Below are 19,906 nucleotides of genomic sequence, written 5' to 3' on the forward strand. Positions count from 1 at the left end.
GGGGGTCAAGAGGGCCCAGTACAGGGGGAGCAGAAGAGTATAATACGAAGATGGTCTCCTCCAGCATAGCAGCGCTGGGAAGCTGCTGTCACAGATCTTCACTCTTCTGGCACTCTGTCAGGGTGATAAATGTACAATCAAAATTACATTTCCCTCTCTACCTACCCCCACCCTCCACACACAGGTGTTGGCACCTTGCAGGGGTTAAAGGAAAACCCCCGAGGTGGAGCATTGTACTGCTGCTTCTTGTGTGGGCAGGATGCATACTCCTCCAATCACAGGGTATAAATAGGAGGGGAGGACCAGCAGGGATTGGAGCCATACGCATTCCGTCCATACAAGTGGTGGCAGTAGTAAGATGCCCGTAACCCCTACAAAGTGCCAGAAACTGCAGACACCCCCATACACCTGGGGCCTCTGGGCACTGCCCAGGGGTGCCCGTGTGTTAAGATGGCCCTGCTCCCCCTTACACCAGAGTTTTCTCTTTATGTCTGAGCCCCTCGGAGTTCTTGAAACTGATGGATTGGGAATTGTGCTGGAGACTGAATGGGGAAGACACAAAGACCGCAAGTAGCCAATTCACAGTGTGTGCAGTCAGTGAGTGCACGGTGGACCCCATCCCCGTTGGAGCCCATGTGCCCGGCACACATTGAGGATACACAGTTGTACTTGATTCTTTGTAAGAAACAGAAGATATGATATCTTTATTGCTGTTTGGAAAGATCATACAGGAAAAAAATGTCTTTAAAGTCTATAAATCTGGCAAAATACTCATTTGGATGAAGGATGTCCATTATCCTGAAGCCCAGCCTCTTGTACAGACGTACAGGATCCATATGGAACATTGTAGTTTCCAAGATGATGGCCTGATATCCAGACATCTGTGCAAAGTCAATGACGGTGTTAACCAAAGCTTTGCCGATGCCTCTACCCCGATGTTTCTTGGGAACCGACAGCCTTTTGAGCTCCACTTGGTTCTGTCCGCCAGGATGGGGAAATGGGGCAGCCCCCACTATGCCCACAATTTCTCCTCCTGATTCTGCCACCCAGAAGCAGCAACCATCCCGCTGAAGATAATTTTTCCTGATATCCAACATGTCAGCAGCCAGGCATCTCCTAGCATAGGAAAAGAATACATCCCGGTTCATGAGCAACAAGGCAAGTATGACCGTGGTCACCACTATACACGAGACTGTACAAGAGCCTGTGGTCACCAGGGCAAGGAGGAACACGGCAAGAAGGAGGATCCAAACTCGGGGAAGACTGAGCGTATGACGAAAGGACACGGGGTAAGGTTCTGAATAACCCCGAGCAAAGATGTCCCTCACTGTGTCATAATCAGAGTCCTTGTAGAGCCGGATGTGGTAATCTGACATGTTACCTCTCTGTATATAAAGATAAAATGTTGTTAGAATTGGCTGGATTACTTGGAATAAACTTTTTTTTTTTAAATAGACATGACAAACAGATTGTTCTCTCAATGAGCTCTGCACTCCCCGTCCAATATTTGCCTCTGTCCTGTACACCTCCTCTACCACTCAGCTCTGCACCCCTGTACACCTCATCCGCTGCTCATCTCTGCACCCCCTGTACACCTCATCCGCTGCTCATCTCTGTACCCCCCATCCGCTGCTCATCTCTGCACCCCCTGTACACCTCCTCCACCACTCAGCTCTGCACCCCCTGTACACCTCCTCCACAACTCATCTCTGCACCCCCTGTACACCTCCTCCACAACTCAGCTCTGCACCCCCTGTACACCTCCTCCACAACTCAGCTCTGCACCCCCTGTACACCTCCTCCACAACTCAGCTCTGCACCCCCTGTACACCTCCTCCACAACTCAGCTCTGCACCCCCTGTACACCTCCTCCACCACTCAGCTCTGCACCCCCTTTACACCTCATCCGCCGCTCATCTCTGCACCCCCTGTACACCTCCTCCACAACTCAGCTCTGCACCCCCTGTACACCTCATCCACCACTCATCTCTGCACCCCCTGTACACCTCCTCCACAACTCAGCTCTGCACCCCCTGTACACCTCATCCACCACTCAGCTCTGCACCCCCTGTACACCTCCTCCACAACTCAGCTCTGCACCTGCTGTACACCTCATCCACCACTCAGCTCTGCACCCCCTGTACACCTCCTCCACAACTCAGCTCTGCACCTGCTGTACACCTCATCCACCACTCAGCTCTGCACCCCCTGTACACCTCCTCCACAACTCAGCTCTGCACCCCCTGTACACCTCCTCCACAACTCAGCTCTGCACCCCCTGTACACCTCCTCCACAACTCAGCTCTGCACCCCCTGTACACCTCCTCCACAACTCAGCTCTGCACCCCCTGTACACCTCCTCCACCACTCAGCTCTGCACCCCCTTTACACCTCATCCGCCGCTCATCTCTGCACCCCCTGTACACCTCCTCCACAACTCAGCTCTGCACCCCCTGTACACCTCATCCACCACTCATCTCTGCACCCCCTGTACACCTCCTCCACAACTCAGCTCTGCACCCCCTGTACACCTCATCCACCACTCAGCTCTGCACCCCCTGTACACCTCCTCCACAACTCAGCTCTGCACCTGCTGTACACCTCATCCACCACTCAGCTCTGCACCCCCTGTACACCTCCTCCACAACTCAGCTCTGCACCTGCTGTACACCTCATCCACCACTCAGCTCTGCACCCCCTGTACACCTCCTCCACAACTCAGCTCTGCACCCCCTGTACACCTCCTCCACCACTCAGCTCTGCACCCCCTTTACACCTCATCCGCCGCTCATCTCTGCACCCCCTGTACACCTCCTCCACAACTCAGCTCTGCACCTGCTGTACACCTCATCCACAACTCAGCTCTGCACCCCCTGTACACCTCCTCCACAACTCAGCTCTGCACCCCCTGTACACCTCCTCCACAACTCAGCTCTGCACCCCCTGTACACCTCATCCACCACTCAGCTCTGCACCCCCTGTACACCTCCTCCACAACTCATCTCTGCACCCCCTGTACACCTCCTCCACAACTTAGCTCTGCACCCCCTGTACACCTCATCCGCTGCTCATCTCTGCACCCCCTGTACACCTCATCCGCTGCTCATCTCTGCACCCCCTGTACACCTCATCCGCTGCTCATCTCTGTACCCCCATCCACTGCTCATCTCTGCACCCCCTGTACACCTCCTCCACCACTCAGCTCTGCACCCCCTGTACACCTCCTCCACCACTCAGCTCTGCACCCCCTGTACACCTCCTCCACCACTCAGCTCTGCACCCCTTGTATACCTCCTCCACAACTCATCTCTGCACCCCCTGTACACCTCCTCCACCACTCAGCTCTGCACCCCCTGTACACCTCATCCGCTGCTCATCTCTGCACCCCCTGTACACCTCATCCGCAGCTCATTTATATTATTATATATATCTATGTGATTGTGCAGCAAGTGGTTCAAGGTAACGCACTGAAACAAAAACATTGATAAATCCAGGAAATATTACATAATAACACTATTCATGTTAAGGTTTTGTGAAAACGAAATGTTTATTACCTTTTTGTGATGTACGATTCTGCAGTCATGTGACTGCTCAGCCTCCTTCCTAGCATTTGATTAGAAGTAGGGGGTAAAGTCCCTTTCTGTGTGTATTGCTGTCCTTGACATATTAGTTGGTATTCTGGGAGGTGTGCAGCCCTCCCTCCGCCTATCTCCATATGTGCGACCTTCAAGTCCTGCACTGACTCCAGCTGAAAGGCAGGGAGTCGGAGTTGTTGGCTGTAAGACACCTGCAGAGTGGGAATCCTTCCTATCTGTGACCATCTCAGCTTCTCATTGTGCATTAGTACCCGCTCACAAGTGATTTTTGCACGATTCTGCATGGGGTGGCCCAGCTCCTGTTCCTTTTTCGGCGACAAGCTTCATGCAATTTATAAAGATACGGTTTGGCATGTGACAATCGTGGCAGAATCACATCACGTTGTGCTGCAATTGCTACACAATTTGGGAAAGCGGGCAGAATCTCTTTGATTTGGGAATGTGGGCAGAATCGCTGTGATTTGGGAATGTGGGCAGAATCTCTTTGATTTGGGAATGTGGGCAGAATCGCTGTGATTTGGGAATGTGGGCAGAATCGCTGTGATTTGGGAATGTGGGCAGAATCGCTGTGATTTGGGAATGTGGGCAGAATCGCTGTGATTTGGGAATGCGGGCAGAATCGCTGTGATTCTGACTGTGATCCCATATTGTGCTGTTGACTGCATCCGGACTGTCCATTAGGGGGGAGGTGTAAAGCCGGGCATGAATAGATCAGAATTAATTCAGTTCAGCAGGTGCCTGGCTAAGATTTAATCCATGTACGGGCAGGCTGATTGTACCCATCGGTCGACTTGGGTACAGTCAGCCTGTCGGATTTTGTTTACATTTGATTGCTGTTGGCAGCCATAGCTATTAGCAGTAATCATTGTGTTCTTCTGGCCGGGAAGGTGTAAATCCATCTCACGCCGCCCGCAAGCCGAAAAAAGAAACAAAAAAAAAAAAAAGCCGCAACAGCTCTGCCTCCGTGGGAGGCTCCCGCTGAGTGACGCTTCCTCTCGATGACAGCCGCTATATAGTTGAGGGCGGGGCCACTTGGTAACGTAAACGGGCGACCCCACCTTCCTCTGATGTCACATGGCGGGGTCACCCATTTACATCACTGAGTGGCCCCGCCCTCAACTATATAACAATAAAAGTAAAAAAAATGTGCATAAACAGACTGATGTTGAGAATAATAATTATCGACGATATTGAGAATAAAAATGGTAAAAAAAAAAAAAATTGTGAAAATATTGTCAGTGACAAAATAAACGGAAAATATAATGACATATAATCAATATAAAAAATATATAAAAATACAATGATATAATTCAATAAAGGTGAGTGTCCATATGTGATAATGAGGGACCATATAAGATCCCAATAAGTTCCAAATATGAGTGATCCAAGACAAATACGTGAAAATCACTAAGATCTTGATCGAGCGTCAGAGTGAATGGTGAGTAACATAAGGAATCCACCACCAGAAGTACCAATCTCTTACCAGAAAGATTGGACTTATACAGGTATACACCTGATAAGCCAATCAGGCTTGGAAGGTAACCAGGAAGGCACCAATTCGATTCGTAGGATGCAGCCTCCGGGTGGACATTCGGAAGTGATGGATTCAACAGGGTGAATGTAGCTTACATACAGAGGCAGGTTAGCCAAATCATGGGTAAAGAGGAAAAACGGGGCACACAGCGTGATTCTGTAGCGGATATTTATTTAGGATAAAAACATAAGAATTGCACTTACATTTGCCAATGAGATAACAAGCGCTTTAAAGAGAGACAGTAACTGTGGACCAGCGTGGAATCCGACGCGTTTCGCCTAAACAGGCATCATCTGGGGTGCTGGTCGCCCACAATTGCTGTCTATATATAGATATGTGAAGCCCCCTAATGAGCAACTGCTCTGGCGTTCGTATGCAGTTCATCTGTGTTTACTTCCGGTTTCGGGCAAGATGGCGCCGCCGTGTGCGTCTCAAGCCCCGTTCTGGAAACCGGAAGTATAACCAGGCTGTTATCTAGACCACTTCCGGGTATTGAGGCAAGATAGCGCGGCCGCCTGTGTTCCAAGCCTCATTATGATGAGCCGGAACAGGAAGTGATCAAGTATAATAACAGACGGGAAACACCCCTAGTTTCTGCGCCCCCTCTCCATGGGGGAGTATATTTATCAATAATGACAAATTGGGAACCTCTAGGGTCTCGACCGTGATGTTTTCTGTAATGCCTGGGTAGATTATTTTTGGTGTCACCACCCTTAATCCTTGCAACGTGTTCTCCTACCCTTACGGAAAATGCACAAATAGTGCGTTCCACGTATTGTTTTCCGCAAGGGCAGGTAATCATATATACAATGTGTGTAGTGGCACAGATGCAAAATGATTTGATGGAATAAGTTTTATTAGTGACATTAGATTTAAATTGTGAACTTTTACGTCTCCCACAGACATTATGTTGGCAGGCCACACATTTTTTGCAAGGAAAATATCCGACCGTATTATGAAAAAAGGAGGGACCTGTGGGGGGATTGATGGTATTAGGAGCAATTTTGGCTTGGAGTGAGGGTACGTCTCTAAAGATCACTTTAGGTCGTTCAGGGAGCAATGTTTACAAAATATGGTCATGTCTAAGAATGCCCCAATGACAATTAATGATGTTCAATATTTCCTTATGCTGAACAGAAAATGTAGTAAGCATAGAATACTTGATATATGAATCGTCTAATTCACATGGAGCCTGGTTTAGGTGTAAGGAGAGAGCATCTATTTATCATTGCCACCTGTTGTATTTCGGAATTGAGTGATACCTCATCATATCCCTTTTCAATGAACCTCTGTTTGAGAGTGGATGCTTGAACTAGATATGTATTGACATCAGTACAATTTCTACGTAGCCTAAGGAATTGGCTGCAAGGGACAGATTTGAGCCATGATCGGTGATGACAGCTGTCCATAGGGATAAAGCTGTTTCGATCTGTGCTCTTAAAATAAATCTGAAACTTAAACTGTCCTGAACAGATTTCAATCACAAGATCTAGAAAGTGTATTTTCGTAGAACTAGACTCATAAGACAATGAGATGCCACGGTCATTATCATTAGGAGCAGTAAAGAAATCATGCAGAGATTCAGGGGTGCCTTTCCATAGGAGGAGGATGTCGTCTATATATCTGGCCCACAGAACAAGAGAGGGTCTGTGTTCCGAATAGACGACATCCTCCTCCCATTTGGCCATGAAAAGATTAGCGAGGCTGTGGGCGAATTTAGCCCCCATCGCAACGCCTTTTTGTTGTAGAAATAACTTCTGGTTGAACCAGAAGTAATTGTGTGTTGTAGCAAATTCTAATGCCGCGTACACACGGTCGGACTTTTCGTCTACAAAAGTCCGACAGCCTGTCCAACAGACTTCCGACGTACCTTCGGCGGACTTGCGGCAGACTTTCTTACGAACGGACTTGCCTACACACGACCACACAAAAGTCCGACGGATTCGTACGTGATGACGTACACCGGACTAAAATAAGGAAGTTCATAGCCAGTAGCCAATAGCTGCCCTAGCATGGGTTTTTGTCCGTCGGACTAGCACACAGACGAGCGGATTTCGGGGTCCGTCGTACTTACGACGTAAAGATTTGAAGCATGTTTCAAATCTAAAGTCCGTCGGATTTGAGGCTAAAAAAGTCCGTTGAAAGTCCGGAGAAGCCCACACACGATCGGATTACCAGCCAGCTTTAGTCCGTCAGCGTCCGTTGGACTTTTGTAGACGAAAAGTCCGACCGTGTGTACGCGGCATAATAGTTCCACCACATATTCCTTCTGTTGATCAGTGAGGGAGTCCTCGCGTCAAAGGAAATGTGTGCCTCTATACCTCTGGCATGAAGTATACAGGGACGCCACATCAGCAGTGGCCAATATCAGATCATCCTGTATTTTAATATTCTCCAAAAGTCTAAGAGTGTCCGTAGTGTATTTCAGATATGAAGCAGTACGTTTCACAATAGCTTGGAGATAGAAATCCACATAGCGACCGATTCAATCCCACTTATGATTGGGCGTCCAGGTGGGTGGGAAGAATCCTTATGGATCTCTGGCAAGTAATACATAATTGGAATCCTAGGTGCAATCGGTACAAGGTAAGCTCTCTCTTTATGATTTAAAATATGTGAGTTAAAACCCTTTAAAATCAATTGATCCAATTCTTTTTTGAATACTGTACTGAAGTTAGATTGTTGGGTAATTCCTTAAAAGTGTCGTGATTGTTAGGTATCCGGTACATCTCATTAACATAATCAAGTTGGTCTTGTACAACAATACCCCCCCTTTATCCGCGGGGCGGACAACCAAATCTTTTCAACCATCTTGCCCGAAACCAGAAGTAAACACAGATGAACTGTATACGAACGCCAGAGCTGTTGCTCATTAGGGGGCTTCACATATCTATATTTAGACAGCGATTTTGGGTGACCAGCACCCCAGATGACCAGGTGGCAGCACCAGGATTGGGCGCTATCTTCTGCCCTGCCAGCAGCATTCTGGATCCCTTCCGGACGCCGTGCTCACGCGCGCGCGACGTCACAGTGCCTGTGCATATGCGGCAGAAGTGACGGTAGATCCGGGAGGAATACTCCTCCGGAATGCCGGGGGGGGTCACACAGGGAGTGCCGCCAATGCGTCGCTTCCCCCCCCCCCCAATTGGGGGATTAGACATGGGAGGGGACAAGTGCCTGCACCTGCGATACCTTTGGGCAATTAGTTTCCCCATAAATTACTTCGGCGGCATGGGAGGTTCAGTGGTACTGCTTGTTCCCACTGGACGCTCCTGTGCTGCAGCTCTACAGATTGACCCGTAGGAATTCATGTACCTTTCACACATCCCCTTTGATGTGTGGTTCACATCATGTTTATCTCACTCCTCGCTCTCATTCAACCATTTTTGACCCTTATACACTTATAATGTTTCAGAAATTCGCCTATTCCGCTTTCTGATTCGATTGACTGTACTCTATATCTAAGGTAACTTGTCCCGCCTTAACCATGTGTCACTCACACCTCACTCTCCACACTCTGGCATTGTTTGGTTTTGTTTGTTTGGTTTACCTCCCCTTTTTTTACTTAGTCACGTGTTCCACCCCTACCCCCCCCCCCCCCCCGGCTTGACGCTGGGCCTCCCCTACACCTGATTGATTTTGTGGCATTTCACTATTATACACTTATAACCATCGTCATTACCCATCATGATGGGAGTTGGTCCATATGTATATACACACATTTTTTCTTTGTCTATGTCCTTGTTTGTGTCACTTTTGCTGCACTGCTTTTCCTGGGTTCTCCCCTTATTCCCCCCCCTAGTCACTCATGATTCCCCACGGTCCTTTCTCTTCTCCCTTTCACCTTCCTAGTTTTCCCTCCCCTCCCTCCTTTTCTCCCCTTTTTTTTTTTCTATCCTACCCCCCTCTTTCCTTCCCCATTATTCCTTCCCATTTCTTCCCTTACCCCACCTGTATTGCGTTCCTTGTGTGTTGTATTTATGGACCCACTCTCAACCCATGCTTGTTTATATTCCAAAAATCATTATATTATGCTACTCCCCCCATTGCCTTGGGAAAAAACCTCCTTGCTTGAATCCTTTACTTAGTACAATTTTTACCTTATTGCAGGTGCAGTGCACGCCCCTCCTCTCCTCCAACTCCTGGGGGTCATCTATGTGTGATCCCTCGTAAGGCACACGTGCTCGATACCTACTCCCCATGGGACCGGCCCACTTTTCTGGGAAATTAAGGATATACGAGAGGGCAACTCCTTCATACCATGGCCGCTTATAATCATTAAGTGCAACGTGACTGGTAATGATGTATTATATGGATACGTTCATGCATATAATAATATATATATTCTCTTGTTTTGTTTTGAAAGATTTTTTGATGCATGTTTACATCCCTACAGTTGTTATATACCTATCCTCTGAAGAAGACCCACTGGGGTCAAAACGCATCAGTTTCTACATTTTATACTTTGTGCTATTACATCTTTGTTGCCTATGGTTTATTTTATTGTACACTGCCACCTGTCATGGATATTAAATTTGTACTCCAGTTCATGTCCTGACTTTTTAATGTCAGAATTTATTATCCATACTTTTTGTACTAATAAAAATTACTTTTGATTATCTATCTACTTCGCATTACATCACATCACATCATTGGCTGCATTAAAGCCCCGTTAGGGGGTTTCCCATTTTCCATAAGAACCAGAAGAAGAAGAAGATGGAGGAAGAAACTGAAGGAAGATAGAAGACAGAAGAAAGTAGATAGAAGAAAGAAGAAGCATTTAAATAAAGGAATTGTCAAAAACTGTCTCTTGTCATTTTTAACATTTTTGACATTTTTTTGTGAAATGGTAGGGGTACTTTTGTACCCCCTTACCATTTCTCACAGGGGGGAGGGCGGGGATCGGGGGGTCCCCTTGTTAAAGGGGGCTTCCAGATTCCGATAAGCCCCCCGCCCGCAGACCCCCACAACCACCGGGCAAGGATTGTGGGGATGAGGCCCTTGTCCCCATCAACATGGGGACAAGGTGTTTTGGGGGGCTACCTCAAAGCACCCTCCCAATGTTGAGGGCATGTGGCCTGGTACGGTTCGGGGGGGGGGGCGATCTCTCGTCCCCCCCTCTTTTACTGCGGCCTGCCAGGTTGCTTGCTCGGATAAGGGTCTGGTGTGGATTTTTGAGGGTACCCCACGCCATTTTATTTTTAAATCTTGGTGCGGGGTTTCCCTTAAAATCCATACCAGACCTGAAGGGTCTGGTATAGATTTTGAGGGGGACCCCACGCATTTTTTTTTTTTTTTATTCTGGCCGGGGTTCCCCTTAATATCCATACTAGACCTGAAGGGCCTGGTATGAAATTCAGGGGGACCCCCCACGTCATTTTTTTTTTTTTTAATTTTGGTTTGGGGTTCCCCTGTGGGGAATTCCCATGCCGTTTTTATCAATGAACTTTTATGTGTATTGTCGGACCGGCAATTCATTAATAGCCGCGAGTAGTTTTAAATGACTTTTTTTCCTTTGAAATGTCATTTTGCTGTCAGACTGTTCTAAACACGGGAAACATGCGCCCCTTTACAGGCATACTATAGACACCCCCCAGGTATGAAATTTAAAGGGATATTACACTTTTATTGTTTGACTTTAAGCATTATGAAAATCACTGCTCCCGAAAAAATGGCCGTTTTTAAAACTTTTTTTTGCATTGATCCATGTCCCCTGGGGCAGGACCCAGGTCCCCAAACACTTTTTATGACAATAACTTGCATATAAGCCTTTAAATTAGCACTTTTGATTTCTCCCATAGACTTTTAAAGGGTGTTCCGCGGCATTCGAATTTGCCGCGAACACCCCAAATTGTTTGCTGTTTGGCGAACTGGCGAACAGCCCATGTTCGAGGCGAACATGAGTTTGACTCGAAGCTCATCCCTATTATTGAATTATATCATTGTATTTTTCAATATTTTTATATATTTTTTATATTGATTATATGTCATTATATTTTCCATTGATTTTGTCACTGACAATATTTTCACATTTTTTTTTTTTTTGACCATTTTTATTCTCAATATTGTTGATAATTATTATTTTCGACATCAGTCTGTTTATAGCGCGGCATCTTTTTTCTTTCCTTTTATTGTCACATTTTACACTGTTGTGCTGGCTGCTTTGTCACGTTTTTTTGACAGCGCGGCATATTCTGGTTTCTTGGTTTATATTACTCAGCTACATAACGGCTGTCATCGAGAAAAAGCAAAATATATCAACGGATCCGCGCTTCTAGACTAACTAACACCTGCAGCCCCCCTAAATGGGAAGGGGACACCTATGTGATCCCCCAAATAGTACAGTACAAGGTATAGGGAGTGGCGCTGTGTTAGGAGTGTAACTGGAATTTAAAAAAAATTTTTTGAATGTATGAATTAATTTAAATAATTTTTTGGTATGATCCAGAAGTTTTTTAACAGAAAAAACTATTCTTATTATAGTGAAAACACCTTAGTAAGTGAAAAAATGCTTCTATATGTGCAAAAAATCGCAAATCTTAAACAACACCATAAAATATAAATACATTTACATATTTGATAAGTGTAAAGTGATAAATGCCCGAAGCAGTGATTATCAAACAGCAATATATAAATGTGCAGTAATCATACGCAGTAAAGAAATCATTAATAATGTGTCAAAATCGCAGATAGAAAATCGCAAACTAAAAAGTCACAGCTAAAAAATCAAAAAACCATATGTTATTCAGTGCAAAAATGTTCATAGAAATAGTGCAACAAAAGTTCTTCTTTGAGTGATAAAGTGCCGTGCTGTAGCAACTAATGATCCCCCCAATGTGGTTGCACTCACCGGAGTGCTCCACCCCTGCAGGGGTACGAGCGTATACTGTTAATCCTGTCAATACCGTCCCGTGGGTGTCAATTTCCTTCCACGCTGCCCCAATCCAGAAAACCAGCTGTACACATAGAGAGGTGGGGACTACCTGTCCCTTGAAGTGTCAAAAAATCCCCTCTGGATATCCACTGCTAGCAGCTTCAGTAATGTGTGTGACGGCTCATCCATTCCTTTCCAAGGATGGATTTACATCGTAGGGCATTTTTATTTTATCTTTTAATAAAGATCTTGTCCCAAAGTGTCTCCTGTCTTTTTTTACTATTTTTGACACTTTTTTTGTGAAATGGTAGGGGTACAATGTACCCCGTTACCATTTCACATGGGGGGGGGCCGGGATCTGGGGGTCCCCTCGTTAAAGGGGGCTTCCGGATTCCGATAAGCCCCCCCGTCCGCATACCTCCACAACGACCGGGCAAGGGTTGTGGGGATGAGGCCCTTGTCCCCATTAACATGGGGACAAGGTGCTTTTGGGGGCTACTCCAAAGAACCCTCCCCATGTTGAGGGCATGTGGCCTGGTACGGTTCAGGAGGGGCGCTCTCTCGCCCCCCCTCTTTTCCTGCGGCCTGCCAGGTTGCATGCTTGGATAAGGGTCTGGTATGGATTTTTTTTTTTTATTTGGCGCGGGGTTCCCCTTAATTTCTATACCAGACCTGAAGGGCCTGGTATGGATTTTGGGGGGACCCCCCCACCCAATTTTTAAAAAAAAATTTGGTTCCGGGTTCCCCTTAAAATTTATACCAGACCCAAAGGGCCTGGTAATGGATTGGGGGGGCATGCCATTTTTTTCATTGAGTTTTATCTATATTGCCAGGACCGACAATACATCACAGCCGCGATCAGTTTTAAATGACTTTTTTCCTTTAGAAATGTAATTTTGCTGTGCTGTCATATTTCTTCATTTACATGGTACAGGGGGGTCAGGGGCTGTGCAGACAATGGACATGGTACAGGAGGGGGTCTGTCTCTGTGGATAGCTATGCTCCTGCTCAGTCGCTCTGTCCTCCCTCCTCCTCCTCCATACTTGGCTCAGTATAGGTAGGTCAGCACAATACACATCCGAGGTCTGACTGACCTGGATGGATGTATGGTCAGTCAGTGCTCCGTTCCGGAATCCTATCCAGGCCAGGCACAGGCATCATCGACCTGCTGCAGTGAGGCGCCACCGAGAATGAGCGCCGGCCATTCAAAAATGGCGCCAGGCAGCGACATTACATCACTGCGCATGCTCCCGTCCATGGCACCCGGCCAAGCGTGTACGAGTTCTCCCGAGCCCAGCAGGCTTCGGAACGCCGCAGGCACAATATTTAAAGGAATATTTCATTTTTATTGTTTCACTTTAAGCATTATTAAAATCACTGCTCCCAAAAAATTGTCCGTTTTTAAAACTTTTTTTGCATTGATCCATGTCCCCTGGGGCAGGACCCGGGTCCCCAAACACTTTTTATGACAATAACTTGCATACAAGCCTTTAAAATGAGCACTTTTGATTATTCATGTTTGTGTCCCATAGACTTTAACAGTGTTTGTCCGAATTTTTTTGCCTATTCGCATGTTCTGATGCGAACTGAACCGGGGGGTGTTCAGCTCATCCTTACTCATCAGTACCTCCTCATCAGTTCCACCTATCAGTTCCCATCAGTGCCGCCTCATTAGTGCTTCCTCATCAGTTCCCATCAGTGCCGCCTCATTAGTGCTTCCTCATCAGTTCCCATCAGTGCCGCCTCATTAGTGCTTCCTCATCAGTTCCCATCAGTGCCGCCTCATTAGTGCTTCCTCATCAGTTCCCATCAGTGCCGCCTCATTAGTGCTTCCTCATCAGTTCCCATCAGTGACGCCTCATTAGTGCTTCCTCATCAGTTCCCATCAGTGACGCCTCATTAGTGCTTCCTCATCAGTTCCCATCAGTGCCGCTTCATTAGTGCCTCCTTATACTTGGTTGGCCGAATTTCGAAAACAATGGTGGCACCATCGGATCACATTAACGCACTAATTTTCAGATTTTTCTTAAGAAAATTCTTTCAAAATTCAACCTGTGTATGGCCAGCCTTAAAGTGGAGTTCCACCCACTTTTACAACTAAACCGTGCACTGTAAACGAATTGGATATTTTTAAATTTTTTTTCTCAGCACCTACTGTATATCTGCTGTATTCATTTTTCACTTCCTCCTCCCTGGCCGCAGCCCATCGCATCATTTCCTGTTTGCAATGCCTTCTGGGAAGGGGCGGCAACTTCCTCTGACACTGCTGTTGCTATGGAAACCTGACCTGAAACCTATTACACTGCTTGTGCTGCACTGAGCATGTGCGAGATCTGCAAGGATGAGATCCAGGAAGAAATATAGTCTGGTTTCAGATGCCCACACTTAAGATGGCCACGGCCTCCTGTAAGTTTATAAAATAACAAACTACTGCTATAAACTAACAAAACAGACCTTAGTTTACAGACTAACTTTACTAGAATACATTAAGCTTGTGTATTATAGGGGGATTTTTATTTAAAAAGTATCATTTCGGCCGGAACACCACTTTAATTGTTTTTTGGGGAAAAAAAAAAATACAAACGTTTCTGACACCCTTTAGTGACGGCTCTTACATTCACAGACAAAGATAAGTTCTCTGTGATATGAACACCTAAGAATTTTAAAACAGGGACTTGCTTTACCGATTCTTCGTTAATATAGAGTGGTGCCAAAACAGTTTTTTTTTTCTTCCTAAAATCTATTATCACCTGCTTTTGGTCTTTCCTGTGTTCAAGAACAGATCGTTATCCTCACACCACTCTACTATTTTTCCAACCTCCTTCCTCCCTCATTCCCACCCTTAAAGCGGAGCTCCACCCACATTTTTCACTCCTGGCCATGCAACACTAATGTGCATCCTTAACCACTTCCATACCGGGCCCTATTCTGGCACTTCTCTCCTACATGTAAATCAGCATTTTTTTTTTTTTTTGCTAGAAAATTACTCAGAACCCCCAAACATTATATATGTTTTTTTTTTTTTTTTTTGTTTTTTTTTTAGCAGACACCCTGGGGAATAAAATGGCGGTCATTGCAACTTTTTTTATCTCGCACGGTATTTGCGCAATAATTTTTCAAACGCCTTTTTTAGCCCGATTTAAAGTTAGCCCGATTTTTTTTTTTTTTGTATAATATGAAAGAAGATGTTGCGCTGAGTAAATAGATGCCTAACGTGTCACACTTTAAAATTGCGCACACTCGTGGAATGGCGCCAAACTTCGGTACTTAAAAATCTCCATAGGCGACACTTTGAAAATTTTTACAGGTTACCAGTTTAGAGTTAGGCTGCTTTCACACTGGGGCGGTGGGGGCGTTGGCGGTAAAACAGCGCTATTTTTAGCGCCGCTTTACCGTCGTTTTTGCGGCGGTATTCGGCCGCTAGCGGTGCGGTTTTAACCCCCGCTGGCGGCCGAAAAAGGGTTAAAACCGCTCGCATAGCGCGGTATAGCCGCGCTGCCCCATTGATTTCAATGGGCAGGAGCGGTGAATACACCGCTCCTTCACCGCTCCAAAGATACGGTTTGCAGGAGTTTTTTGCCAGCGCACCGCTTCACCGCTTCAGTGTGAAAGCCCTCGGGAAACAAATTCGATGCACGCTCGGGAAGCATCGAACTTCATTTTTTCTCGGCTCGCCGCAGTGTTTGTACGTCACCGCGTTCTTGACGGTCGAAAGTTCGGAGAACTTTTGTGTTGACCGTGTGTATGCAAGGCAAGCTTGAGCGGAATCCCGTCGGAAAAAAAAATCTATGTTTTTTTTCCGATGGAAATTCCGATCGTATGCACGCGGCATAACTTTACAGCATTTCTTCCCACCTGCCTAAAACTTTTGCACAGTACTGCATTTCCTAGAAATAGATATATTATTGGGGGGGGGGGGGGGGATAGCATTCTTTACAATAGGATAATATTAGAATAAAGCAAATCAATATATATATACGATACAAAGCATAGCAGACTAAATGTCATCCCATCTACATCTATTTTATGACTCTTCAGATTGTATGTAATGGGGGATCTTTGTGTGTGTGTTGACAGACCTGTGAAGGGTCCCGAGGACGACGTTCGATGTGGTTCCCTTTAAGTGTGCGTCCTTCGGATAGCCCGTGTCTGGATTTCTCTTCTCCTCTTTATCACTTGCATGGTCAAGATACAGCTCCCTTCTACCTTTGATCCAATGTAGTAAATGATTAAGGGATCTGATTGTTGGCAGTGCCCGTTCATTGCTCATTGGTTTCATGGGAAAAAGCCAGGAAAGAGTCCTGACCTGCATACATGTTCCAGGCCTGCGACCCTCTAAGTCAGGGGCATGACAGACGCGGCGGCGGCGGCTGTTTTTTTTTTTGCTGGGGCGGCAACCCCCCTCACGCTGTTGGTCGGGTCACCGGCACCCAACGTGGTCGGTCATCCACCCCCGCACTTATCTCATCTAGGCGGGCAGCTCTCCTACGGGTGGGGGCTTCCATTGCGTCTCCTCCTCCTCTGCATCACGGCGGCTTCCGCCATGCGTCTCTTCCCTCCTCCTCCTAAGGCGTCCAATAGGATCGCCTGTCCTTTCAGCCAATGGGGTGACGGGTCTCGGGACCCGCCTCCTGAACGGCCAGGGGGAGAATCAGTGTGACGATAGCAAATATTAAATTTGCTGTTGTCACGCGACTAGGCAGGGCTGTCTTTATTATGGATTGGACCCTGGGCCAACGTTTTCTTGGGCCCTCCCGAATCCAGTGATCAACTATTTGCGGGCTCAAGGGGTAGCTACTTTGGGCCCCCACAACAATGACTGGGCCCGGGGCAGCTGCCCCTTTGGCCCTGCGATTAAAGACGGCCCTGCGACTGGGTGGGCTCGGAGAACAGAGCAGCCCACCATGTTTTGAAGCCAATTGGAGCCTTTGGCTCTAATCACGTGTTTAACCGCTTGCTGACCGGCTCGCGCCGATATACGTCGGCAGAAGGGCACGTACAGGCAGATTAATGTACCTGTACGTTGCCCTTTAAGGAGCAGTATGCGGGTGCACACGCCCGCCCCCGCAACCTCCGTGAGCGTGATCGTGGGTCCCGCGGACTCGATGTTCGCAGGGATACCCGCGATCGTCTCACGGAGAGGAAGAATGGGGAGATGCTAATGTAAACAAGCATTTCCCCGTTCTGCCTAGTGACAGGACACTGATCATAGCTCCCTGTAATCGGCCTAAACTGAGGAAAAAGAAAAAATGTTTCTTTTATATATTTTTTGGGGGATACTTATTATAGCAAAAAGTAAAAAAAAAAGCGACAATTTTGAAAAAAAACGCAATCTTTTCGTTTATAGTGCAAGAAATAAAAACCGCAGAGGCGATCACATTCCACCAAAAGAAAGCTCTATTTGTGGGAAAAAAAGGACGTCAATTTTGTTTGGGTACAATGTCGCACGACCGCGCAATTGTCAGTTAAAGCAACGCAGTGCCAAATCGCAAAAAGTACTCTGGTCTTTGGCCAGCAAAATGGTCTGGGGCTGAAGTGGTTAAAAAAACAAACAAACAAACAAAAAAAATTGGAGTCCATGCATCCGGTGCGCTGCATGTAGATTAGGGGGCCGGACACATGGATGGGGGGTGGGCTCGGGCCGCTGCTGATCAGATCTCTTCCTTTCTCACTAACTCGAGATGAAGGACTGGCCAATCTCACACTGCGCCGTCACTTGCGTAGCAATGCCACCCTGAGCTGGACCCGGCACAAAGATTTTCCAGCTTGCGGGACTGCAATCTAGGTGCCAGCAGCCTGAGAGCGATTGTCACTGGGCTATGTTAATTAACCACTTGCCGCCCGCCATATAGCAACATGACGTTGGCAAAGTGGTCGCGATATCCTTACTGGACGTCATACGGCGCGGTCAGGATAACGAGCTGCTGCACGATGATCGTTGTTGCGGCGCGTCGGTCTGACACACAGCAACTCCGATCTCGGTAAAGAGCCTCTGACGGAGACTCTTTACCACGTGATCAGTCGTGTCCAATCACGGCTGATCACAATGTAAAACAGGAGGAGCTGTTGATCGGCTTTTCCTCGCTCGCTTCTGATAGACACGAGTAGAGGAGAGACGATCGGCGGCTCTCCTGACAGGAAGGGGGTCTGCGCTGATTGTTTATCAGCACAGCCCCCCCCCCCATTGGATGCCCACCCAGAACCACTAGGGATGCCACCACTGATGACTACCAGGTATGGCATCCCTGGTGGCCATGGGTGGTAATGTGTGCCCACACATGATGCCAATCAGTGCCCACCAGCAATACCTGCCAGTGCCTTAATCAGTGATGCCAATCAGTGCCACTCATCAGTGTCTATCAGTGCCACATATCAGTGCCCATCCACCCATCCATGCCCATCAGTGCCAACCTTTCAGTGCCCATAAGTGTTAACCATAAGTGCCCATCAGTGCTGCCTTTTTAGTGCCCATCTGTGCTGCCTATGAGTGCCCATCTGTGCCGCCTATGAGTGCCCATCTGTGCCGCCTGTGAGTGCCCATCTGTGCCGCCTGTGAGTGCCCATCTGTGCCGCCTATGAGTGCCCATCTGTGCTGCCTATGAGTGCCCATCTGTGCCGCCTGTGAGTGCCCATCTGTGCCGCCTATGAGTGCCCATCTGTGCCGCCTATGAGTGCCCATCTGTGCTGCCTATGAGTGCCCATCTGTGCCGCCTGTGAGTGCCCATCTGTGCTGCCTATGAGTGCCCATCTGTGCTGCCTGTGAGTGCCCATCTGTGCCGCCTATGAGTGCCCATCTGTGCTGCCTATGAGTGCCCATCTGTGCCGCCTGTGAGTGCCCATCTGTGCCACCTATGAGTGCCCATCTGTGCCGCCTATGAGTGCCCATCTGTGCTGCCTATGAGTGCCCATCTGTGCCGCCTGTGAGTGCCCATCTGTGCCACCTATGAGTGCCCATCTGTGCTGCAAAGCAGTGCCACGTATCAGTGCCCATCAGTGCCACCTCATCCATGCTCATCAGTGCCACCTTATCAGTGCCCATCAGTGCAGCCTCATCAGTGCCCATCAGTGAAGGAGAAAACTTACTTATTTACAAAATTTTATAACTGAAAATTTTGAAATAAGTAAGTTTTTCTTTCTTTCTGTCTTTAAAAAAAATAAATAAATAAAAAAAATTAAAAAAAAATGCAAATGTCACCAAAAGAAATCTCAATTTGTGGGAAGAAAATGATAAAAATGTAGTTTGTGTACAGTGTTGTATGACCGCGCAATTGTCATTCAAACAGCGACAGCGCTGAAAGGTGGACATTGTCCTGGGCAGGAGGGGGGGGGAGTGCCCAGTACTGAAGTGGTTAAACAAATAACCCTTTCACTACCACCACCACCTTTTAACAGAGAGGTGGAAACTCCTCACCTTAGAAATTCCAATTCTGATTTTAGAATAAATGTCACCACAGACAGGAACGGTCAGAGATTTATACTATAGTAGAACTCTTCTAGGGACGGGGATTTGTTTGGTTTCCATCGCACAGTTAAAGACCAGCGTCTAGGTAAAGTTAAAAACAACACTTTTTCTGTAACATTATAAAGTGGGCGCACATATAATGATGTTACAGAAATCAGGGGCGTCTCCAGGAACCAGACATAATCCATCATCAGAGGAAGAGCACAGGGCTGGGAAGGAAGTATATACTTGCAGCTGTCTCTGGTGTTATCAGAGTTCAATCGATGAGTCTTGACCGATGTTCCTGATTGGATGGTAGATGAGAACTGTCCCGGCATCTCCCTTTTCTTCGGGATCAAAGGGGTGTGGACAGAGACCATCTGTCCAATCATCTTGTCTATGGGGTGGTTGCTGGGAGGTCACAAATAGAGCTTTCTCTTGTTGGTATTTGATCACCTCTG

General features: G+C 47.1%; 1 protein-coding gene across 1 annotated transcript; it reads right to left on the reverse strand.

Annotated features, from left to right (window-relative positions):
* Nucleotides 1-704: 704 nt before the first annotated feature.
* On the reverse strand, nt 705-16,208 carry LOC141124171 (probable N-acetyltransferase CML1). The gene is made up of 2 exons (XM_073612248.1): nt 16,084-16,208; nt 705-1,385 (listed from the first exon to the last, which is right to left on the reverse strand). Exon 2 carries the CDS (start codon nt 1,374-1,376, stop codon nt 705-707), a length of 672 nt encoding a protein of 223 aa, XP_073468349.1. The 5' UTR covers nt 1,377-1,385; nt 16,084-16,208.
* Nucleotides 16,209-19,906: the final 3,698 nt, after the last annotated feature.

Source organism: Aquarana catesbeiana, linkage group LG01 (assembly GCF_042186555.1).
Source record: "Aquarana catesbeiana isolate 2022-GZ linkage group LG01, ASM4218655v1, whole genome shotgun sequence".
NCBI lineage: Eukaryota > Metazoa > Chordata > Amphibia > Anura > Ranidae > Aquarana > Aquarana catesbeiana.

What these genes read in the sequence shown, in the direction of transcription:
- LOC141124171 (XM_073612248.1), bottom strand. Translation starts at nt 1,376, where the DNA reads ATGTCAGATTACCACATCCGGCTCTACAAGGACTCTGATTATGACACA.